This window comes from Phoca vitulina, unplaced genomic scaffold (genome assembly GCF_004348235.1).
Source record: "Phoca vitulina isolate PV1807 unplaced genomic scaffold, GSC_HSeal_1.0 scaffold45, whole genome shotgun sequence".
Classification (NCBI taxonomy): domain Eukaryota; kingdom Metazoa; phylum Chordata; class Mammalia; order Carnivora; family Phocidae; genus Phoca; species Phoca vitulina.
In genome coordinates this window covers 11,899,558-11,923,990 of record NW_022589748.1, presented here as the reverse complement: position 1 = coordinate 11,923,990, position 24,433 = coordinate 11,899,558, and the positions used below count along the sequence as shown (strand labels likewise).

The 24,433-nt window shown below is 54.3% G+C and overlaps 1 protein-coding gene across 1 annotated transcript; it reads left to right on the top strand.

Annotated features, from left to right (window-relative positions):
- Positions 1–278: 278 nt before the first annotated feature.
- KDM8 (lysine demethylase 8) lies at positions 279–24,144 on the top strand. Its single transcript, XM_032431210.1, has 8 exons — positions 279–415; positions 11,315–11,827; positions 13,649–13,815; positions 14,895–15,027; positions 17,326–17,370; positions 22,357–22,506; positions 23,323–23,415; positions 23,503–24,144. The coding sequence occupies exons 2-8, from the start codon at positions 11,336–11,338 to the stop codon at positions 23,665–23,667; spliced, it is 1,245 nt and encodes a 414-aa protein (XP_032287101.1). The 5' UTR covers positions 279–415; positions 11,315–11,335; the 3' UTR covers positions 23,668–24,144.
- The last annotated feature ends 289 nt before the right edge of the window (positions 24,145–24,433 follow it).

Below are 24,433 nucleotides of genomic sequence, written 5' to 3'. Positions count from 1 at the left end.
TTGGCCACTTGATTTCGCTGGGCATTGGTTGACCGCTCTGTAAACCAGGAAAACGAATCATGTTAACTGTACGGTTCAGATGAAACGGTGGATGCGAAGCTGACTAGCCCACGAAGTTATCAGAGCTGAGGAAGCCGCAGGTGTGCCCGACTTGGGAAGAGAAACCGAGCAAAGGCCCCCCACCCAGGCTTGCCGCCGCCACCCGCAGGCCTTCGGAAACAGGACTGGGCGGGGCCGCGGCATCGATCACTCGGCGCTCGACTAGGCACTCCGCGCTGATCAGACGAGCACTGAGCGATCGATACCTCGGCAAAGCCTGACTACCCGGAGAAGGAGAGGGCCGGAGTGTTCCGACCAAACGGAACAGGTTGTCGCCAGCCTCCGGGGGACTCGACACAGCCCAAACTCGAGACAGGTGAGCTTGAGCAACTCCAGAGGGCGGGCGGCTCTGGCTCTGTTGAAGCGGAGGGGAGTACTGCGCAGGCGCTGTGTCAAAGGCGAAGCGGGAGGAAAAGACGGCCTCGCGCGTGCGCCTTGGAAAGCCCCGGGGCAGCTCTCCAAAGTAGCGAAAGTGGGGTGTGAATGGGGAGGGAAAACAGAGCCAGCGCATGCGCCCTGAGAAGGCCGTTTAGCGGCTCTCCAGCTTTCCTGCGCTGCCCGGGGGCTGGTGGGAGGGGGGAGGGGGGGGGGGGTAGGCCCCCGCGCGTTCTTGATGCTCGCTTTACGCCTGTAATTTCGTTTTGCGCATGCGTAAAGCCAGCTCAGCTGGTGTGGGCCTGCGCAGTTCTTGGGGGGGGGGTCCCCGTCGGTGCAAATGTGGGGCGCCTGCGCGAGTTTTTATTCCCTCCGTGACGGTACCGGCAGGTGTCTTCATGCTGTTGCTCTCGGACCGAACATCTTTGTCACCGGCCTGGAGGGGGGCAGGCTACAAACCGAATGTGGGCCGCGAGCAGTGAAGTCCCGGGAAGGGAAGGGGTGTGAGGCCTCGGGTGGAGCGTTGGTGTGGGGGACCTGAAGGACAGGGATTTCTAGTTTGATAGGAGTTAACGCTGAGCATCGGTGTCGCGTTATGCACCTCGCGTTAGAATCCAGCAGAGGTAAGTCACCGTGCTCAGCAGGCCCAAGGTCAGGGGGTAGGCAGGTGTTGGGGCCACACCGACGGCCCGAACCCGAGACAGCGTGGCCCTTAGAATGCCAGACGTACTCTTGCGCCAGTGAATAAAGCTTTCCAAATATTTCCAAACCTCTCTGGAAAGTTTTACGAAGCTCCCTAGAAAGCTCTTGTTTTTTGCACAACTTTCGTGGAATAATGCCCCAATAAAATTGGAGAGATTTCGGGGCGCCTGGGTGGCTTAGTCGTTAAGCGTCTGTCTTCGGCTCAGGTCATGATCCCAGGGTCCTGGGATGGAGTCCAGCATGGGGCTTCCAGCTCCGCCCTGCTTCTCCCTCTCCCACTCCCCCTGCTTGTGTTCCCTCTCTCGCAGTGTCTCCCTCTGTCAAATAAATAAAATCTTTTTTAAAAATGGGAGAGATTTCAAAACTAACTCGGTAGCCCGTTCCCAGAAAGCCTGATAGAGGCTTCTATTCCGGAAGGCACCGGTGGGAGGCTTCTCATGACCAGCATGCCGCCCTCGGGGCTGTTGTTTCGGGTCAGCCTAAGACCTTTGTGGGGCTCTTGGCGGGGGCCGCTTTCAGAAGGCCCACCTGATCCTCTCTGTGAATCCCGGTGAGATTGTCCAAGAAGCCATTTCTCCCAACCAATTTAAAGACCACTCTGGGAGCTGCTTTAGGTTTTTAAAGATAATTAAAGAGAATTCTGGGATGACAATGGTGGCTTCCTTAGGAGGCTTTCTTTTGTAACCAACAGAAGCCACTTGGGCTGTTCACTAACGAAAGACCAGCTTACTTAAATAATGTGCTCTATCTGGATGGTGAATTTAGGAGGTCGGGACCGGAGTCCATGCTGGCTGTCGTATATAGCCTATACTTGGCTCCTCTGTGTTTAATACAACCAACAAGAAGCCTTTCATGAAGTTCGCATTAGGTTGATTTACAAAGCCCAAACAAAAGGCACTCGGAGAGGTTAGTTCTTACAACCTTTATGTGACCCCCATGCCAAGAATATCCTTTCGTGCATCAACAAAAAGGCCTTTTATAAGAGAAGCCAAGACACAGTCCACTGAGAAGCTATTTTATGCAATCTGGACCTTACCTTCCCCTGAAAGCTGTCTCATGTCACGAAACCAGTACAGGTGGCGCTCTGAAAGGTCAGTTTACAAAGTCAGGACTCAAGAGCACTCCGCTCTTTCTGTACCTGACACCTGCACTCTCACTTCCTTCAAAAAAAGCCTTCTATGACCAACAACAAGTCTCTAGGCTGATACCTGTGGAGTTCTAGGAGACTGACTTTAATGTGATGATATAGGGCCCCTCAGGCTTTTTCATGATTAGGGTGATCATAGGTCTCAGTTGGCTTGGAATAACCCTAATTTCTGACTTGTCCAGTCCTAAATATTAGATATATTAAATACTGAAATTTATATATATACAAAAGAAAGTTACTAAGAGCACTCCCAGTACTCAGCTTGTGTAAAATGAAATTCCTACTTGCAGAAATGAAAGTTCCAAGCAATGAAAAACAACATTGGAGAAAATGATGAGAATAAAAAATTTTACAAGAGAAAAATTTTACACCAAGCCAAAAAAAGGGGGAGTGGGTCCTATATATAGATAGCACCCTGGTTTGTCAGAAATACTCTATAGTTAACTTTCCTATACCTGACCACCAGAAGGCTGTTTATACCACCTCTGCTTATGCCCTTTCCTCGTATGTGGAACCCTGGAAGGCCAGTTTGAAGACCAGTCTACAGCACCACTCTGAAAGACTTTCACACAGTTTATTTTTGACTCCCTCCTCTAGAAAGCTGTTTAGCATAACCTTTTATAAAAGGCAATTCAGTGAGCAGCTCTGGGAAGCCAGTCAATAAAGCCAGGCCACAAGGCTACTCTGGCTGATGCCTTCCTCTGGGAAACTGTTTAATATAATTGTCAAGAAGCCTTTTTCGTCAGACCAGTACGGGGGATGCTAGAAGGCTGATGTGTAAAGCCAGGACTTGAGGCCGTTTAGAGAGGGGTTTCGTGGAGCCTGTACCTTACATTCAGTGGAGGGCCAGATCGAAGGGCTGGGTGTGCAGGCCACTGCGTACAGCCCACGCGAGGCCACCTGCTCTGGAAGATAGTTTCATACAGTCAGCAAGAAGGTGTTTGACCCAGCCAGCGAAGGCCCTTTCTCCCTTGAGGCCACGTTCCATGGTAACAGGAGCTAACGGGAGGGTTGGTTGGTAGAACATATCCTGGTTCCTGGCGTTCTGAAGACACCATGGGAGATAGATTGGTTTGTAAAATAAGGCAGAGCCTGGGTTTCATCTGGCCCCCAGACAAGGGCCCAATGTGTAGGCAAGCCCGTTTTTGAAACCGTTCATTAGTCCTTTAGAAGACTGTTTCACGTAGTAGGATGTGGCTCCTCCCCCAAAGGCTGTCTGATACGGCAACCGTTCAAAAGGCAAAGGTTCTGAGAAGCCGTAAGATTAAGATTACTCACATAATGGCCAGCCTGCCACCTCCCCATGCATACTTGCTTCATGCTGCCGACATAAGGTCTTCTGGGAGGCCAGTGGTTTGGGGTTTGTTTTTGTTTTTTTAAGATTTTTAAGTAATCTCTGCATGCAACGTGGGGCTCAGACTCACAACCCCGAGCTCAAGAGTCCCACACTCCACTGACTGAGCCAGCCAGGCGCCAGGGAGGCTACTGTTTTAAGATCAATCGTGAAGCCCTTCGGGAGGCCGTTCAAGAGGCTAATATGAGTCAATCTGAAAAATCATTTTGAAAACAAACTCAGAGCTATCCTGAAACGTCCTCCTCTGGAAGACTTTGTCATATAGTGTTAACGTAAGTATCTCTGAAGACCTTTTTGTAAGGCCATTCACTGAGAAACTCTAGACTAGAAATTAGTTACTAAAGCTACTTTAGGTGGCTCAGAGGAGACTGTTTTGGGCAGGCCCTCTCCCAGAAGGCTATTTCACATGGCCATCTATAGCAGGCCCTCTCCAAAGCCGGCTTGCAAAGCCACACATAGGCTGCCTGAGGAGGCTGGTTTATGGAGACCAAACACAAGACTGCCTTGGGAAGCCAGTTTGTGAAGCAGCCCACGAGGCCACCTGTAGAGGTTTGCTTTGTAAGGGCCTTTGTGAGCTCTATGAAGGGCTGTTTGGTGAGGTCAGTTTGCAAAGTCTGTAATCTGCATCCCAGGGAACCAGTTGATGGCCCCTTTAAAATCGTCTGGGAAGCCATTTTTTAAGGCCACTAAGAGACCAGTTTACGAAGCTGGTACATAAGGCTCCAGTGGAAGCCATTTTTATAGTAAGGCAAAGAGGTGGTCTGCGGGGAGGCTTTTTTATAGACCTTTGTGAGAAGCCAGGATATGAAGCCTCTGAGGTCTTTTGGATACCCGAGACTTCTCGAGGTTGCTTCATAAGACACATGAGTCACTCTGAGGGGGACGGGCCATGGAGCCACTGAGGGAGGCCAGCTGATGGGCTCACATGCATTTTTGTGGGTGGGTAGTAGATATGGCCATGCTGGAAGGTTGGACTGTGAAGCCCTCTCAAGAAGGCTGTTCATTAGGCCAACACAAGACATTTACAAATTTTCTAGGAGGCTAGAGCTAGAAATCATCCTGGCAGGCGAGGGTCAGGCCCCTTGAGGCTCTCAGTCCCATCATTCACTGGAGGGCCAGCTGGGAGGGATACCCCTTGTGCACCAAGGACCAAGCTAGGAGACAAAGGTCCAAAAACAGATTCAGTCCTCACCCCCGAAGCTGAAGAGTGTTCTGCGTAGACACTACCACGTACTGTGTAGTTTTGGACAAGTTGCTTAATCTCCCAAATCTTTGTTCATATCTGTAAAACCACACATCATGGGATTAGGAGGAATATATTAGTAATCTACATAAAACATGGAACATTGACACAGCACATAGGAAAGTCACTTCATTTTTCCCTGGACTTTAGTTTCTTCATCAGCAAAAGAGGATGGGGTTGTGGGGAGAATGATCATATACTTCCCTATCCACTTAACGGCCCCAAGAGGTACAAATCAAAGGAGAGGGAAAGGAAAGGTGAGGGAACTGTGGAAAGACGGCAGGACTGAGAACAACTCTATGTTATTGCTGTAACTGGGGACACACTCAGGAACAGGTACTTCAAACATAATGACACACAAGAAAGATGGGTCCTTTCCTTCCGTGAAGTGATGGGATTTTCTCATCTGTTAAGTGGAAATAATAACTCCTCCTTTACAGATTTTTCTTGAGTTAAGCAACCCGGACTCCCAGCTTCATCATGGGCTGGCTGGAGATGGCGTGGCTCCGTTCCTTCACCTGTAAGATCATGGAAGTGGGGGCCAGACAGCCTGAGTTTTAAATCTCTGGATCACCTCTTCCCAGCCGAGTGCTTTGGACAAGTCATTTAACTTCTCTGCTTTAGCTTCCTTACCTGTGAAATGAGGATGATGATACTTTCTTAGAGTTTCTGTAAGAATTAAAAAGCCCCTGGAGCATACCTGGCTTACAGTAAATATCCCAGTATGTTCTTGGTGTCACAGGGTCATTATGAGAGTTGGTGAGGTAATCATGCAATACTGTCAGTATTCTACTTGCTGTTACTCATGAGTTGGGGAGAAATGAGCTAACATGGAGCCCAGAGGTAGGGATGGGGCTGTCCAGCCTACCTTTAGGGACCATACCTCTAGCATTCATATGTCTTCACTTCCCTATCTACTGCTGACTTCTTCATACACATTGGTGCTAAAGGAAGCCATGTTTTTTCTTCCCGTTCTGTTGGGTGAGTTACAGTTGAGTCCCAGAGTGTCAGGGAAATCTGGATAGGGGTGTTTATTAGTTATCTACTGCTGTACAACAAATCACCATAAACTTAGTTGCTTAAAACAACATGTATTTATTAGTTTCTTTGGGTCAAGAGTCTGGGTGTGGCTTAGATGGGTCCTGTGCGGCAGCAACCTCTTTGACCTCAGCTGCAGCAACTTCTTCCTAGAAACATCTCCAAAGGCAAGGGAAGCAAGGGCAAAAATGAACTATTGAGACCTCATCAAGATAAAAAGCTTTTGCACAGCAAAAGAAACAGTCAACAAAACCAAAAGACAACCGACCGAACGGGAGAAGATATTTGCAAATGACATAACAGATAAAGGGCTAGCATCCAAAATCTATAAAGAACTTCTTAAACTCAACACCCAAAGAACAAATGATCCAATCAAGAAATGGGCAGAAGACATGAACAAACATTTTTCCAAAGAAGACATCCAAACGGCCAACAGACACATGAAAAAGTGCTCAACATCGCTTGGCATCAGGGAAATCCAAGTCAAAACGTCAATGAGATATCACCTCACACCAGTCAGAATGGCTAAAATTAACAAGCCAGGAAATGACAGATGTAGGCGGGGATGCTGAGAAAGGGGAACCCTCCTACACTGTTGGTGGGAATGCAAGCTGGTGCAGCCACACTGGAAAACAGTATGGAGGTTCTTCAAAAAGTTGAAAATAGAGCTACCATATGATCCAGCAATTGCACCACTGGGTATTTACCCCAAAGATACAAATGTAGGGCTCCGAAGGGGTATGTGCACCCCGATGTTTATAGCAGCAATGTCCACAATAGCCAAACTGTGGAAAGAGCCAAGATGTCCATCGACAGATGAATGGATAAAGAAGATGTGGTATATATATACAATGGAATATTATGCAGCCATCAAAAGGAATGAAATCTTGCCATTTGCAATGACGTGGATGGAACTGGAGAGTGTTATGCTGAGCGAAATAAGGCAATCAGAGAAAGACATGTATCATATTACCTCACTGATATGAGGAATTCTTAATCTCAGGAAACAGAGAGTTGCTGGAGTAGGGGGGGTGGGAGGGATGGGGCGGCTGGGCGATAGACATTGGGGAGCGCTATGGTGAGTGCTGTGAATTGTGTAAGACTGTTGAATCACAGATCTGTACCTCTGAAACAATACATTATATGTTAAAAAAAAAAAAAAAGAAGAAGAAGATAGCAGGAGGGGAAGAATGAAGGGGGGGAAATCGGAGGGGGGATGAACCATGAGAGAAGATGGACTCTGAAAAACAAACTGAGGGTTCTAGAGGGGAGGGGGGTGGGAGGATGGGTTAGCCTGGTAATGGGCATTAAAGAGGGCACGTATTGAATGGAGTACTGGGTGTTACACACAAACAATGAATCATGGAACACTACATCAAAAACTAATGATGTAATGTATGGTGAGTAACATAACATTAAAAAAAAAAAAAAAAAAAGACGGGTCCTGTGCATCAGGATCTCACAAGGCTCTGATTATGGTGTCAGGCAGGATGAAGTTCTCATCCAAAGTCTCAGCTGGACAAGGTTCTAACCCCTGTGGTTGTTGGAACAATTCAGTTCCTGGAGGCTGTTGGACCGAGGGCCTCAGTTCCTAGCTTGCTGTTGGCTCTAAGCCCCATCATCTGTTTGCCATGTGGACCTCTCCAACATGGCCACTTGCTTCATCAGTGCACACAAGCCAGGAAGGCAGTTGGGAGAGTCTGCTAGCCGCAGAAGTTACAATCTCCTGTATCCTGATCAAAGGGCATCCCATCACCTTTGCCATCTTAGGCCAAAAGGAAAAAAAGGAAAAAACCACATGTATCAAACTTGCACACCTGTTGGTTGAAACAAGTCATAATGGTTTTCTATTGCTGCTATGACAAATTACTGCAGACTTGGTGGCTTACAGTTCTCTAGGTTAGAAGTTCAACATGGGACTGACAGGGCTAAAATCAAGGTCTCGACAGGGCAGCATTCCTTTTTGGAAGCTCTGGGAGAAAATCCATTTCCTTGCCTTGTCCAGCTTCTAGAGGCTTCCACATCCCTTGATTTGTGACCTCCCCCCACCCATCTTCAAAGCCAGCAACACTGCATCTCTCTGACCCTTCTGCAATCACCTCTCCCTCTGACTCTGACTTACCCAGGAAAGATTCTTTCAAGGACTCCTGTACTAAGTTGGGCCCACCCACATGATCCAGGATGGTCTTCCCATCTCAAGGTCCTTATTCCTTTTTTTTTTTTTTTTAAGATTTTATTTATTTATTTGACAGAGAGAGAGATAACGAGAGCAGGGACACAAGCCCGGGGAGTGGGAGAGGGAGAAGCAGGCTTCCCGCTGAGCAGGGAGCCCGATGCGGGACTCAATCCCAGGACCCTGGGATCATGACCTGAGCCGAAGGCAGACGCTTAACGACTGAGCCACCCAGGCGCCCCAAGGTCCTTATTCCTAATGGCATTTGCAAAGGCCATTATTCTGTCTACTCACTCAATGATAGGTCCTGCCCATGCTCGGGAGGAGGGAGTTGGATAACGGTGTTAGTAACAGGAGGCAGGGACCACTGAGGAACTGGGGCTTTCTCCCCCTCATCGGGAGTGAGGCACCTGATGCAGCTTCATCACAGGCAAGTCTTCATTCTTGCCTTCACCATCCACCGGGGGATGTTGGGTGACCGTGACTTCTGTGTGCCAAGTAGGGTTCTCCGACTGTTAACCAAAGAAGCCAACCCTGGTTGACATAAGGAAGAAGACGTTTCTTGGAGGGCTGGTGGGGCCACAGAACGAATGGAAAGCTAGAAAGCTGCACTTGGAAAAGAACAAGAAGAAAAGTGGCTCTGTGATCTAGGAATCGGGGACGATCACTGTGGGGCCCTAGCAAGAACAGTCTGGTCCGGAAACAGCCAGTGGGAGACAACAAAGAGCCGTCTCCAGTCCAGTTAATCACAATACGAGTTATTTTTGGCTCATGAGGCATTCCAGCATGGGTATATATGCCTGGTTGGGGGGCTTCTGTGGCTCTGTCATCCCCTAGGGCCTCAGAGTCCCTTCACTTCCAGCCAGTGGGTAGGGAAAGCGTGAAAAATCCTCTAGGAGGTGAGCGTGGGCCAGACCTGGAAGTGGCTCTGTCACACATTCACGTTAGCTACCACTTGGTGGCATGGTCACGTCTCATTGCAAGGAAAACCTGGAAATGTAGTCTGTGTGCCCAGGAAGAAGATGAACTGGATTTTGGGGAGCTTGAAGCAAGGGTGTGTTTTTGTCAGTAAAGTTTTATTGGAATGTGGCCATGCCCATTTGTTTACATACCGGACACGCTGCATTGGCAGAACAGTTAACAGTGGTGACTGTCCCGCCTGCCAGGCCCGAAATGTGGACTGTCTGGCCCTCTACAGAAGGAGTCTGCTGAGCCCTAGAGCAGTCTGCAAAAAGCACGAAGGTCCCTATTTCTTGGCATCCAATGAGATAGGGGATATAACAGCTGTTAGTACACCTAGCGCGTAGCAGCATGGGTGAGTAATCGATTGCAGGCAATTATGAACCTGCTAGGATCTACTCACATATTAGTACCTCTGCATTAGGACCGGCCTTCCATCCATATATAATGCCACCAAAAGCACCAACTATGATGTTTGTCCTTTCTCTGTAGGTTTTATGTATTTCCAGGTTTCTTCCTGCAAAGCTAAGATCTCATTCCTTCAGGAGCCTTCACTGAGTGCCTGATGTGAGCCAGACTCCAGGAAAATGTAGAGAAATGAGACCTGTTCTTGCCCTGGAGAAGCTCCCCAGCTAGCATCAGAGAGACAGACATGTAGGCCGGTACTCGGAGTACGTTTGGGACAAGAGCGGTTAAAGAAAGTCAAGAGCTATTCCAACACAAAATGCTGTCTGAGGGTCCTGGCAGTCTTCCCATAGGGGATCATTGAGGGTGGGCCTTAAAGGTTGGATAGGAGTTTGCCAGAGAGGCAGGGTGTAAGAGGCATTCCAGACAAGGACAGTACATGTTCCTCTCTGAGCAAACATTTATCCGGTGCCCATGGCGAGCCTGGTCCTGTGCCAGGCCCCCAATGTAGCAGTGACCCCAGACAGATGAGGGCCTCGCCCGCAGAGTTTATGCCCAGCCGAAGAAGGCCACTGTAGAATCATGACCCATGAGATGCCATCAGAAAGGACACATGTGAGAAACTGTGGGAACCTGGAAGGGAGGAAGTCTGTGTGGTCTCTCTGTCTTTGGAAAATAACTTTATATAGTTTTTACTTTTATATTTTATCACTTTTTAATTTTTTATTTTATTTTTTTCATCATGATAGGTGCACTCCTTAATCCCCATCACATATTTCACCCATCCCTCCCTCCACTCCCCTCTGGTAACCATCAGTTTGTTCTTTTTAGTTAAGAGTCTGCTCCTTGGTTTCTCTCTCTCTCTCTTCCTTTGTTTGTTTGCTTTGTTTCTTAAATATCACATGAGTGAGATCATATGATAATTGTCTTTCTCTGACTTATTTCACTTAGCATTATACTGTCTAGCTTCATCCACATCATTGCAAATGGCAAGATTTCATTTTTTATGGTTGAGTAATATTCTGTCTCCCCCCCCCACACACACACACACACATCACATCACATCTTTATCCATTCATCAATCGATGGACACGTGGGCTGCTTCCATAGTTCACCTGTTGTAAATAATGCTGCAATAAACATAGGGATGCATGTATTCCTTTGAATTAGTGTTTTTGTATTTTGGGGGTAGATACCCAGGAGTATGATTACTAGATTGTAGGGTAGTTCTGTTTTTAATTTTTTGAGGAACCTCCATACTCTTTTCCAGGGTGGCTGTACCAGTTTGCATTCCCACCACCATGGGAATGGACGAGGGTTCCCCTTTCTCCTCATCCTCGCCCACACTTGTTGTTTCTTGTGTTGTTGATCTTAACCATTCTGACAGGTTGAGGTGAAATCTCATTGTAGTTTCGATTTGCATTTCCCTGATGATGAGGGATATTGAGCATCTTTTCATGTGTCTGCTGGCCATTTGGATGTCTTCTTTTAGAGAAATGACTGTTCATGTCTTCTGCCCATTTTTGAATTGGGTTATTTGTTCTTTGAGTGTTGAGTTGTGTCGGTTCTTTATAGATTTTGGATCCTAACCCTTTTTGGATATGTCATTTGCAAATATCTTCTCCCGTTCCATAGGTTGCGTTTTAATATATATTTTTTAAACTCTCAGTGGTTGACATTTTGGCCACTGGATGTCATCACAGATCTAGCTCCCCCTGGCCCCAGTTTGATTTTATGAAAATCTACAAATGTGCGTATTTAGGTGTGCAACATGGTGTTTTGCTCTAACTGTTCTTTCTCCCCCACCACCTTTATCAGGCGAGGCTGGCAGAGGGCCCGATGGCTGAAGACCACCGAGAGCCCCTGGCAGGAGCCGGCGCCCTCCGGGAGGCCCTCCGGGCGCTCCTGCCCCGCACAAAGGAGGAGCTGGTGCCGGAGCTCGGGGAGAAGGTAGAGCGCAGCGTGGTGTGGCTCCTGTGGGAGGCCGCCGAGCTGTTCTGCGAGGGCCGCCGGAGCGAGTGTCTGCAGGCCAGCGAGGCCATCCTGGACTACTCCTGGGAGAAACTCAACACGGGCCCGTGGCAGGACGTCCACAAGGACTGGCGCCGTGTCTACGCCTTCGGCTGCCTCCTGAAGGCCGTGTGTCTGTTCGAGGAGCCTGGGGATGCCCCTGCAGTGGCCGCAGCCCTGAAGGCCTGTGACATGGGCCTGCTGATGGGGGCGGCCATCCATGGGGACATCCTCATTAAAGTCGCCGCTATCCTCCAGGCGCACCTCCCCTCGGGAAAGAGGCCCGGCCCAGGCTCGGCCCAGGAGCAACCCAGCATGAAGGTATCTAGGTGGGATTGTCGCCTGCCACACCTCACATGCCCCCCACAGCTCAGTTTTTTCTAGAAGGGAGGAGTCAGCTGTCCCCAGGGGTGAGGCCTCACGGCGTGCTGACCTCTGGCGGAAAATAGCATCTCGGCAGATTTAGAAATGGAACAGCCCAGTCTGTTTTCTCAGTTCCCCCCCACACACACACACTTTCTGCAAAAGCAGTGCCCTTTCAGGAGAGAGGGAGGGTGGAGGCTCTGTGGCGCCGAGAGCGGCAGCTCGAAGGGCTCGTGTGGGCCAGAGCCGTGGGCAGCTGTAGCCCGCACCTTCCGGCCTGTTCTTGGTCAGCTGGCTGAAGCGTCACCCACTTTCCGGGCTGCCTCGCTCCCGGTGCTGCGGAGTTGGGGCGAGCTGCTACCTCCAGCGGCCTCCTGGTCCCGTGGCTGGTCGGTCCCGCCCTTGAGGTCCTGGCCTGGGGGGTTCCTGGTACTTGGGGGCGCGAAGCACACCGCGCAGAGCTGAGGGCGGGGGCAGACAGGGAGTCAGGCCCCAGCGCTGGCGTGCAGGCCTCAGCCGCGATACCTCTGGGCATGTCTGGTCGCTGGGAGGAAATAGGTCTGTGACACAGGCACGTGGGAAAATGTTCCATCTCACCTGTGGTTTAAAAAAAAAAAAGGCAAGAACGGGGAAGCAGCCATTGTTGGCCGTGAAATCCTCAAAGGAGGTTTCCTGTGATACCCGGTGCTGCCAAGGACGCCAGGGGGCCACGGGCATGGCGTGTTGGTTGACCTTTCACGGGGCAGGGCAGACATGCCTGTGCCCTTCGACCCAGGGGTTGCACTTCTCTTTCCCACGCCAGGTCTGCCCCAAGGGAACGTGGAGGTGGCCCCACACCCAAGGTGGTGCTCCCAGCGTGGGCGGCGTCGGGCAGTGTGTGTAGCTGAGGGGGGAGAGCTCACACTCTGGAGTCGGCCTGCCGGAGTCGGCCAAGGGCCTGGGCCCCTCCATGTCCCCATTCCCGTGCCTATAAGGGGGGTTTGCTCGGCGGCTCTCTGGAGCCCAGGCGGTGGTCCAGATGTGCCAGGCGCTGAGGGTACGATTCAGAAGGGCCCGTTCTCCTGGAGCCTGGCTTCTAGGAGGCTGTAGAAGAACGTCTTCTCTCGCGCGGTGAGAAGGGGGAGGCAGCTTCGCTCACACAGGGTGGTCAGGGAGGCCTCTGATGAGGGCAGGTGTGACAACCAAAGCAGAGGGTATACAGGCCGAGAACAGGCAAGTGGGAGGCCTCGCACCCGGCCCGCGGGGACAGAGGGAGCGGACCCCCACCCACCGGTGATCCTGGGCGCTCTACGTGGGAGGTCTCTCCCAGTAACGTGACAGGTGAGCAAACTGAGGCCCGAGGGAGTGACTGGCTCAGGTCACTTGGCTGACAGGTGGTTGAGGAAGTCCCGGCGCAGGGGCTCCCACGACCTCGCCGGGGCTGTGACCTGCTTTAGCTGGGCTGCCCGTCCCTCACGTCCCTGCTGGGCATCAGAAGCTGGGCCAGGAACACGTGGTCACGGGACAGGGTCCTTTGACACCAGATGGCGTTTGGGGTGGTGACTTTTCCTCTCTTGCGGAGTTTCTGTCTGTACGTTCCTCTTATAATCGAACAGACCCTTGAACTGGTAAAGAAAAAAGTCTGGGTGTCGCCAGAATGAAGAGGAGGAGGGGGATGCAGGGACAGTGCTGACACGTACGGCGCTGTCATCAGTAACGGAGTCAGCTAGCCTGCAGGGACACAGACGCCCAGCCCAGTGCCTCAGACGGTCACTTCTCGGCGCTTTGATTTTTAAACAGAAAGCGAGGGACGACCATGTTTCGGTTCCGGATGTGGCGTTGGAGAGACCGGTCCCCCGGCTTCGCTGTCCGTCCCTCCAGCATTTCAGGAAGCAGTTTCTGGTTCCCAGGAGGCCTGTGATCCTGGAAGGCGTGGCGGACCAGTGGCCATGCATGACGAAGTGGAGGTGGGTGGCTCTGCCCGATCCAGCCCCCCGCCCCCACCTGGGGACTCCCCGATTCCGTCTCCCTTCGTCCCAAGGAAATGCAGCCTCGCGTGCACGTCCCGACCATCCCTGCGTGGATCGCTCGGGGTTAACCGGGGATTACAGGCACAATGCGCCACGTTCGTGGCAGAGATGGAAAGGTCCGTACTTCCACAGCTCACTGCTCTAAGCAGGTTCTAGTGAGTGCTCGCCTCGTGTGGCGTGAAGTCTGTTAAAGCCATTTTGCACGATCTGAGGTGTCCCCTGGACCTTCCCAGGGGCCCTGAGGCCTAAGAGCAGAAGTAAGAACCCGAGACATGGCCCCTCCCCTGCAGGCAGGGCTCCTGGGCTTGTTCCCTCCTCCCATCTGCTCCAATTCGTGGTGGTGACAGCAGGTCAGGCCACTGGGCGGTGGCCAGCATGCCAAAGCTGCGGAAAGGAGCAGGGGTCTCTGAGGACGATGGATCGGCTCCCCTGTCTCCCGTGGGTCGTGCATGGAGTGGTTCCCGCCAAGGCTGTGAAGAGTACCGGCTGCTGGGGCCATCATCCCGCAAACATTCATTACGGGTCTTACTATGGGCCATCCGCCACGATCGGCTCGTGCTGTGTTTTCTCTCTCTGTCCTCCCCGTTCCCATCCCGTGGGACAGGTACCGTCATCACCCTAGCTTACCAGTGGGCAGAGGTCCCCGGCCGGTCACGGGCAGGGCCAGGCCACCCGAGCTCAGAAGCCAGCGCCCCCGCCGTGCCGCCTGCTGTTTGCTCGGAGGTCTCTGAGCTCAGAGACAAGGTGAGCGGAGAGAGAACTGGGAGGCTTTCGGCCAGCAGGGCGATAGAACCACCCAGCAAGAAGCTTGGCAAACCAGCCTCCCCGGATCTCTCTGCAAAGCCACATGGCGTCAGTGGGCTCGTCACCCCACGTGTCAGTGCCCGAGTGCCCCCCGCCGGTAACAGCAGTCTCTCTCCCCGTGGGGCTGTGTGGAGACCAGAGGCCAGTGTGGCCGAGTGCCCGGCAGGTCTTAGCCAAAGCGACAGTGGTGACCATGCGTATCTGTCTTCTAGTTTGGAGTATATCCAAGACATTGCCGGCTGCCGAACTGTCCCGGTGGAAGTCGGTTCCAGGTACACGGACGAGGACTGGTCGCAGACGCTCATGACGGTCAATGAGTTCATCAGCAGATACGTCAGGAGTGAGGTATGTCGTTGTGCCTCCTCCCCCGCAGCGTTTACGGTGGGAGCTCGCGGGACGAGGATTTGGAGGGGCTGGTAGGGGGGCCAGAGTGAGGAAGGCCAGCTGCAGGGCCTGCGGAATGCTGACTCATTTCAGGTCTTTTTTTTTTTTTGGTACAATTCAGTGGTTTTTTTTTTTTTAGTGTCTTTGTAAGATTTTGCACCCATCCCCACTAATTCCAGAACATTCTCATCACTCCCCAAGAAATGCTGTAGCCATGAGCAGTCACTTCCTCTTCTGCTATAGACAACCCCTAATCTGCTCTATGTTTCCATGGATTTCCCAATTCTGGACTTGGCATAGAAACGGAATTGGACAGTCTGTGGCCTTCTGTGTCCAGCTGCTGTCGGCACTGCACTCTCGGGGTTCCCTGCTGTGGCTGGGTAATATCCTGGGGTGTGGACACCCCGCATTTTGTTTATCGTCAGCTGATGGCCAGTCAGGTGGTCTACACTGGCTGGTGTGAAAAGCGCCACTGGGAACGTTCCCGTCCAAGTTTCTCTGTGTGGACGTATGTTTTCGTTCTTCTCGGGTATATATGAGATGCCGAATCGCCGGGTCACAAAATGTTTGACCGTTTTGAGGAACCGCCAGACGGTTTCCAAAAGCAGCAGTGCTGTATTCTCGTGTCAGATTAGTCACAGTAAGGGCCAGGGGTGGCTTCCCCTTCCTGAGGCCCAAACAGTTCCTCTGGGCTCAGAAGGGAAGCCCGCATGTGGCGCATGGACCCTTATGGGGAGGGGACGTCCACCCAGCCTCGGCAGTCCCGGCCGTCTTCCTGGCCCGGAGAGCAGAGCCCTTCCCGAGGGAGGTCGGGGAATTTCAAATCCGTGGTCTGCGATTGTTCCACACACTTCCTAGCAGCTCACACCCAAGGCAGCCCCAGGCCCAGCCCCTGGAAAGTTCTGATTCGGTTTCATCTGGGTCTGCTGCAGTCCAAGGGCCCGGGAGGTGACCATGCTGGCTGATAGTTTGAAACACAGAAGAGTAAACCACGGAAAGCTCTGAGCACAGCATGGTCAGCGCCCGGCTAACCTGAGTTAGCATCTTTGGGCCAGAATCCCCGTGACAGCAGAGATCACACAGATCCGGCCCTGCCCGCCGCAGAACCCCAGGTCTGGCTTGTTGTGACTTTTCGAGTCATCAGGAAGAGAAGGGAGTGAGGGAGAGGGCTGGAAGCAGAGAAAGTCTTGAGGGATTCTAGAGAGAAGCCTCCATCTCCTTCAACATAATAGTTTGGAGTATATCCAAGACATTGCCGGCTGCCGAACTGTCCCGGTGGAAGTCGGTTCCAGGTACACGGACGAGGACTGGTCGCAGACGCTCATGACGGTCAATGAGTTCATCAGCAGAGCCTGGGAGACCCAGGCCGGTGGGGCTCTGGCTATGGTTGGGGGGACTGGCGGCCAGCCTCCCGTGTGCTCCACCCCCAGCGGCCCTTCCAGAGCCTGCGCCACCTCCCAAGAAGGCCTGGAGCCTTGTGGAGCCCAGTTTGTAAGGCACCAATCTTTCCATCCGTCTGATGGCAGAGATGTTCACGAGATGATCATCTCTGGGGAGTGCAGCTGGGCTGCAGGAAATGGGTGCTCACAGTTGTGCTGGGAAGTCAGTACATGGTTAATTTTGGGAAAATAAGCTGGCAGAAGCTACTAGAATTTAAAATGCACACACTCCTTGACTCAGTTGTTCTGTTTTTGGGAGGACATAAATATAAGGACCAGAATATTAGGCTGTTTATGGAAACACTGGCTAAATGACCTGACTGTCCACCAGCAGGGGGTGATTGAATTCACGGGGTGTCCTGCCTGTAAAACATGTATCCGTCAAAAAAAAAAAAAAAACTGAGGCAGATCTGTACGTACTCACCTGAGGAGACACTCATGAGGTTGTCATTAAATGAAACAAAGATTTCCAAGGAATACATATGATACCATTCCATTTTTATTTATAAAAGAAATCCTCATGGGTGTACAGCCTCTTCATTTTCATGGGGGGAAACTGAGCCTGGGGCATCCCTACAGAGGCGGCCCCAGATCCTGAGTCTCCCTGGGGCCCAGCGCTGCCCGCAAGAGGGAGAGCATCGCCGGTGTTCGCCCCTGGGGCACAGAGGGGCCCAAGGGGGACGGGACGCACTTGCCAGCTGGCTGCCCGTGGCTGGGGCGCACCCGGTGCCGAGAGCGAGCGGAACAGCGCCCGGAGGGTGCTCCTTACGGCTAACCAGGCTTTTTCTGTGTCGCTTCCGGTTTTCCTTCCGCGGATCAGTCGAGGGACGTCGGGTACCTCGCGCAGCACCAGCTCTTTGACCAGGTAGGTCTGAGACCACGCTCCTCTGTCCTTGACCCTGCCACCTTCTCCCACCTCCCTTCCTGGGCTCTGAGCCGCAGAGGGCCGGAAGGGCTCTAGCAGCCTCTTGGGCCACCCACGGGGGTGGCGCCTGTGTCCCCCTCACCAGCGGGCAGCACGTGGCGAGCGGGAGACTGGGCGTGCCGACCTCAGGGCTCCAAGCCTGGGGTGGGGGGGTGAGGAGGCCACGGCATCGGAAGGAGGTGGCCCCAGCGAAGTGGGAGCAGGTGTGGTCGGACGTAGAGGAATGGGTCCTGGGGAGCCGAGTGAGGGCGGCAGGCTCTGACCCGACCCGGAAAGAGCAGGTCGCTGCTGTCCTTGACCGTGGGTTTTCCAGGGGGGTTCCCGGCACCGCCCTTAGCCCATCTCAGCTGTCAGCTCACGAGGCCGTCTCCCCCCAGCTGGGCCTGTGTGCTCCTGGCAGGGGCCGGGTTCAGTTCCTCTGGGTCCTCAGCCCTGGTTGGCCAGACTGAAGACCCTCAGGACAGACTGCTTGAAGGCTGAAGGCGGAGGGGGTCTCGGGCTGGGGCTGAGAGGAGGAGCGGGGTCCAGCCAGGCCGGAGGCAGGAGGACATTGCAGGGAGAGGCATCTCATGCACTGAGGCTCAGGGCGCACTCTGGAGCGGGCTCCCTGTGCCGGGAGCATCCACCTGCCTGGGAGATGTGTTCAGAAGAGCAGAGCGAGAAGGCAAAGAGGGAGGCTGGGCCCCAACTGCGCGAGCCTTGAAGGTCAGACCAAGAACTCGGATTTATCTGCAAGGCAGCAGGGAGTCCTGGGAGGTTTCTGAGCAGGAGGATCCCAGTAAGAGGAGGTATTCCGGGGAGATCCATCAGGAGAGCCTGGGGTGGGGGCAGGGCAGAAGTCCTGCTCCGGCTTTCTCCGTCACTGTCACCGGTCAGCCCTAAGAAGGGAGCATGACAGGGTGGCCCCACCAGCGCCCCGGGAGCTGACAGAAATGCAGGATGGCTCCCAGCCCCCACCCCGGCAGCGCGTGTCCCGTGCACCTGTCACCCAGGGCCCCGAGCACACGGTGAGGAGGGGGGCTCACTCACGACGCGCTGGTGGGACCCCGGGGGCTGCCTGGCTGCGGGGAAGTGAGAAAGCGAGGATGCGCCGTGGACAGAGGGAGCTCCGCTCTGGTGAGGACAGGTGCCCCAGAAGATGAACAGCGCTTGTGCGTGGTCACACGGTGTGTGGTTTTTCCTGTTCTTCTCTGCAATTTGCAAAGCATCTAGAACGAGCCCGTATGCTGATCATCATGAGAAAAAATAGACTTTATTTTTAAATGTAGACACAACGAGGGAACAAAGTGAAGTGGAACCCGATTGCCTTCCGAGTTTTCAGAGCCATCTGGTCAGGCTGAAACAACCTGACAGCTTATCCCAGGGAGGTCACTGAACAGTTTCCTTCTGTCCACCCCCTGCCCTGTCCCCCCACTCACTTCACTCTGTTCTGGGAGCGGGGGGCCGGAATGCTGCCGCGGGCCTGGGCTTCCTCATGAGCCCCTCTGCACCCTGCTCTGGGCCCGGCCCTGGGGGGGACAGAGTAAGGAAGAGCCGCCCCTCCCGCCCCAGTGGACCTGAAATCCAAGTACATCAGCTGGTGACGAGCGCCCCCAGGAGAAGAACAGAGGCAGCCTTGTGGCGGTGGCTCTGGGGAGCCCAGGGGCAGGGAAGGCGTCTCCAGGAGGTGAGACTTCAGTGGCGACCTCGAAGATGAGCAGCCTCCAGCCATGGGGCGGATGTTTTGCCCATTTTTTTTATTGGGTTGTTTGTCTTTTGAGTGTTAGGAGTCCTCTGTACGTTCTGGGTCTAAGCTAGTTGTCTAGTGTAAGCGCCGTATTTGATGCCAATCCTTAACTTTCTTCTTTTGTCTAAAAGGAGACAAGAGGGGGGCATGCCAGCAAGGGGGGGCAACAGGAGCTGACTTGCCCCTTGAGCGGGTCTGGAGCGAGTGCCTGGGGTGGGGGGGGGGCGGGGAAGAAGCAGGTGGGGCTGGAAGAGGAAGGATGGTCTCTTCCATGCCTGGGGCTGCGTGGGAGGGTTGGGGGCCTTCTCAGATGGCCGAGGCCCCGTCCCGGAGGGGAATGGAAGGTGGGCGGGTGGGGCAGCGGGGAGACCCCCAGGAGGCTGCTGCCGTAGTCCAGGGGGAGCTGATGCCCGGGGAAGCGGACAGCTTCCAGACTGGTGCCAGCTGCCGGCACCTGCACACAGGTGGCTGGGCGAGGCCGAGGGAAAGGGAGCAGTCAAGGAAAACTCTAGACTTGAGACCCGAGCGCCCGGTCAGTGGAGCCGAGGGATCCAGGAGGGACTTCGCTGGTGTCTCGGCCAGGCTACAGACACTGCAGTGGGGCCCAGCAGGAATGCCCGGGCAGGGCAGCACCTGGCCTGGGCGGGGATGGGGGGTTATGCCCCGAAGGGGGAGATCTGGGTCAGTCAGGGCCCGAACCACAGCCAAGGTCTGCCGGGTCTGCCCCTGGGCTGGGGCTACTCTCACTGCCCCTCCTGACAGGGGACCCAGGTCCAGTTGGGGCTGTCCAGCCCCCAGGAGCCTGCGCACCCAAAATTAAAGGGGCCGGAGCGGGTGGGGGCTGGGTGGGCTGCGCTGTCTTTCCCAGACCTCTCGAATTAGGACTGTAGATCCTGCCTCCTGCCCTCTCCGAAGGAAAGGGGGAGTCTAGCGAGCAGGCCCCTATGGTGCCATCCCAAGTGACCAGCCTGTCCCCTGAACTTGGTCACACCTCCCGTGGACCCTGTGAAGCCACAGGTAAACTCGCCTCCCTGTCCTAGGGCAGCCATTTTCGATTTTACTAGAACAAGAGGAAGCAGTTTGAGAAGAAGAAGGCAAAGTGCCCAATTGTTTTTAAGACGAACCAAGACCTTGAAGACATTTTGCCTTTTGGAGGGCCACCTGGATCTTTCTCTCGGGTCCCCAGAGGTGTGTTTTCACCTCTGCTGCCCAGAGTGCCACCTGGCAGGCCCCCGCACTGCTTTGTGGGGCCTTCTCTGCCTCCACGAAGCTCAGTGGCTCCCACCTGAAACCTCTTGCCCAAAAACTTCTTACTGACTTTTCTCCCAGGGACCCCATGTTGTGGGAGATTGTGGCCACCACGCTAGGCCTCCCTTTAATTATTGGTCACATGATGGGAGCATTCCTTCTCTTGGGGGGGGGGGTCTCTGAATCCGTGGCCAGTGGCTCTCATTACACCATTTGACCAACCAGTCACAGCCCAGAAACCCTGATGATATCATCAGGGACCAATCATCTTCCGACCGTCCCAGCAGGAAGCAGCTGTGTGTGACGGAGCCTCGTGGTGATGGAGAAGCAGGAGGTTCCCAGAGGCCTTTGGCATCTCCTGCCAGCCCCCACCCCACCGGCCGCCCCACGGGCCGACAGGACAGGGGACCCCAGACTGGGAACTTGTACGTTAGCCCAGAGCAGTGGACACAGCCGCATTTCTCTACTTCTGCACAGGCTGTTTGAGACAGAACAGCCTGAGGTCCCTGCAGGGAGAACACTCCAGCCATTCCCAAGGATCCATCAGTGGCTTCTTGGCCAGCACCCTGAACTTGGAGCAGCTATGACTGAAAGATGGCGAAAGCCTGCCTGCAGCTGCCCCTTCAGAGCAGGGAGACGTCCCTCTCAAGATACCTGAGGAAAGTAGCCGAGGGGTGCCCCCCACCGCCACCCATTAGGGACCAGACGTCGGTTTCTGTGGAATTTCCCCGAGCCGCCGAGCCACCTGCCCTGGCAGCAGGCAGTCTTCGAGGCTTGGGGCTGCAGGGGCCATGGGGGCCTGGCCTCCGTGGGAGAGAACCGGCGTCTGATGGGCCTTCAGAAGGCCCGGCCAGGGATACATCCAGGGGAGCGGGCCCGCGGCCCCCTCCCCGGGGTGTCCGGACCCCTCACCATCCCTGAGCGGGGGTGCTGGGGCCCTTCTGCGGGGTGCAGCCCCAGTGGGGCCCTCTGAAGGCCCAGCCAGGGAGCGGGGAGGATGTAGGGCTAGAAGCAAACTCCAGAGGGGACACCATGCTTGCTGTCTGAAAGCACCTCTTGTCGGCGGGTCAGGGACGGCAGCCGGGGCGGGGAGCCAACAGCGCCTCCTTTGTATCGAACTCATTTCTACATAGTGTCTGGTTTTTGCCCTTTGATTATTCATGTAGCTTATGTACCGGGATCTTTATTATGTTTAACCCTTGGGTACCACAGTGCAAAAGTTTCTCCCTTTATTGGCCTTTGGATTCATGAACGTATTTAAAATGTACGCACGGTGACCGCTTTCTCCTTAGTCCATTTTGGGGAATCTCCCTTTCCAGAGATTTGATGAATACCCAACCCCATTTTCTTTCTGTTTTTTTCTTTAATTTGATTTTCAAAAACGTGGCACTCTGCAGAACATTGCGAGCTGGTGTATTTTTAAGTGCAAAGCAGTGCTATCAGGTTTTCAAAAAGGAAACGAAGATAAAATGCACATGACAGGGAAACAAATCTGGAAATAAAATTATATGTAACTCTTTCCTAATGATTATATATTTATTTTTTCTTTCTTTTTTAAAAAATTTTATGTATTTATTTACTTGAGAGAGAGAGCTTGCATAGTGGGAGGGGCAGAGGAAGAGGGACAAGCAGACTCCATGCTGAGCACAGAGCCCAACATGGGGCCCGATCTCATGAGATCACAGCCTGAGGCGAAATCAAGAGTCGGACACTCAACCAACTGAGCCACCCAGGTGTCCCTATGTATTAATTTCTTCAGTTGGTTTTTCAGTTCCCCCACAGTAAAACGCAGACGCAGTTTACTGACCCGGGATAAACAGGATCTCTCTGGGAGAGATCACACTGTAAAAAGGCAGTGTGTGTTTGGCCGTCCTGTGAGATGGTCCATTGACTTTGGGGCTGGTGCATCCCCGGCCGGGGCTCGGCCTCCCACCTGTGCTCTGACCCCACAGATCCCGGAGCTGAAGCAGGACATCGGCATCCCGGACTACTGCTGCCTGGGCGACGGGGAGGAGGAAGAGATCACCATTAATGCCTGGTTTGGTCCCCAAGGAACCGTGTCCCCCCTTCATCAGGACCCTCAGCAGAACTTTCTGGTCCAGGTGGGAGTTGCTCCAGAGCATCGGCCTTGTGCCTCCCCAGCCCGGCCCCGCGCAGCCTGGCCACGTTACCCGTGTTTAAACACCAGAGAGAGGGGTGTGGACAAAAATGAAATCAGAGAGATGGTACCAGGCCCCTCTGGGGCCCTTCCTCCGGCGGAGGCTGGTTCCAGGTGTGGTTCCGGGACCAGCAGCCCCCGGGATGGTGGCCGCATCACTCGGGCAGAGCAGGGCCAGGGTGCCGTCTCGGGACGGAGCGAGTGCCCTCACACTGCGTGTCCTCTGCCTCCCCCCCGCCGCCCTCCTTCCATCAGAACCAGGCCGGTTTCCCCCTGCCAGCACCTCTCCCCAGACGAGGCATGGCTTCCCGGCCACTGGATGGTGTGTCCTGAGACCCTGACCCAGACAGGGAGCGGGTGTGCTTATTGCAAGGGGAGGGGCACCTGTTGTGAAACCACCTTATTTTTTGCAGGCAGAGGTTTAACAGATGAGAACGTTCTAGCAGAGGCACTAGAGGGGCTGAGAGCTGGGCCCTGGAGCCACTGCTTGGTGTGAATGCCAGCCCTGTCACTATTCAGCCTGGTGACCTTGGGCCACTTGGCTAGCCTCTCTGTTACTGATCCGTAATATATTTGGAGGCTAAACCTATGCCTGGCCTGGAACGGGCGTGGCAGGGATGGGGCAGTCTGGGCGCAGGGAACAGCACGTGGAAAGGCACGGAGAGGTGCGGGAGGCTGGTGGGTTCAGGGACCTGCGGTCCGCGGGGGACAGCCGTGGCGCTGGGGGCAGCAGCTGAGTGACGAGTCACTGTCTTCCCAGGTGCTCGGCAGGAAGTACATCCGGCTGTATTCCCCGCAGGAGTCAGAGGCTTTATATGCGCACGAGACGCACCTTCTTCATAACACGAGCCAGGTGGGTGCTCGGGGACCCCGCGTGACGCTGCAGATTCTCCCACCCGTCCCTGGAGACCAGGCAGGTGACCGCTCGGGTTTTCTTCAGGTTGACGTGGAGAATCCCGACCTGGAGAAGTTCCCCAAGTTTGCTGAGGCCCCGTTCCTGTCCTGCGTCCTGTCTCCCGGAGAGATCCTGTTTATCCCAGTTCAGTACTGGCATTACGTGCGGGCTCTGGACTTGAGCTTCTCCGTCAGCTTCTGGTGGTCGTAGCCAGGGTGCGAGGGTCCGAGACGCGTCCCCTGCTCCACACCCGGCCTGTGCGGGAGCTTTCACTGGAGACCAGGCTGGGCGCTGGCCGGACACGGGGCGAGGGCGCGGCAAGGCGCACGCTCCGGGCCAGGTGCGTGCAGCAGAGGCAGGTGGGCCAGACCCCAGGAGGACGTCCCCGGCCGACACCCCGCATGGAGACCCCGGGCATCGTGAGGCCTGAGGCGCTGGGGACACGGACCGGCAGTGTGCACGGCGTTAGGGGTGGGCTCCGAGGTCGGCTGCCTGGATTCAGACCTGGCCCCTTGGCTTACTTGCTGTGGGAGAGGTGGGACGGATACCTCACTGTGTGAGTGTCTCCATGGGGAAAACAGGGCAGCTCGAGCACCCACCACGGGGAGTTTGAGAGGCAGTGCGCGGACAGAGCCCCGGCAGGTCCACGAGCATTGGCTGCTGTCTGATCTTAATAATTACTGTGATTGCCACCGACTTGTCTGTCATGACTGGCCTGACAGGACAGCCCCAACCCGCAGACTCTGGAGGAGGCGCTGGCCACGGGCGACGGTCCCTCTCGGCTTGCTCAGCCCAGCCCTGCCGGCAGCGGGGAGTCTGGGGAGGTTTCTGTTGTCATTATGCACGCACGGCCTGACGGGCGGCCATGGCCATCTCCTCGGCTGCATTTTCAACTGTGCCCCCTCCCAGCAGCCAGTCCCCGCACCATGAAACCACCCTCAGCGGTGCCCAGAAGCCCCCTCCTGCCCCTCGGTCT

What these genes read in the sequence shown, in the direction of transcription:
- KDM8 (XM_032431210.1), top strand. Translation starts at nt 11,336, where the DNA reads ATGGCTGAAGACCACCGAGAGCCCCTGGCAGGAGCCGGCGCCCTCCGG. An exon ending in AGGAGCAACCCAGCATGAAG is followed by an intron (nt 11,828 to 13,648) that starts GTATCTAGGTGG and finishes ATTTTTAAACAG; the next exon opens with AAAGCGAGGGACGACCATGT. An exon ending in AGCACCAGCTCTTTGACCAG is followed by an intron (nt 17,371 to 22,356) that starts GTAGGTCTGAGA and finishes CTGACCCCACAG; the next exon opens with ATCCCGGAGCTGAAGCAGGA.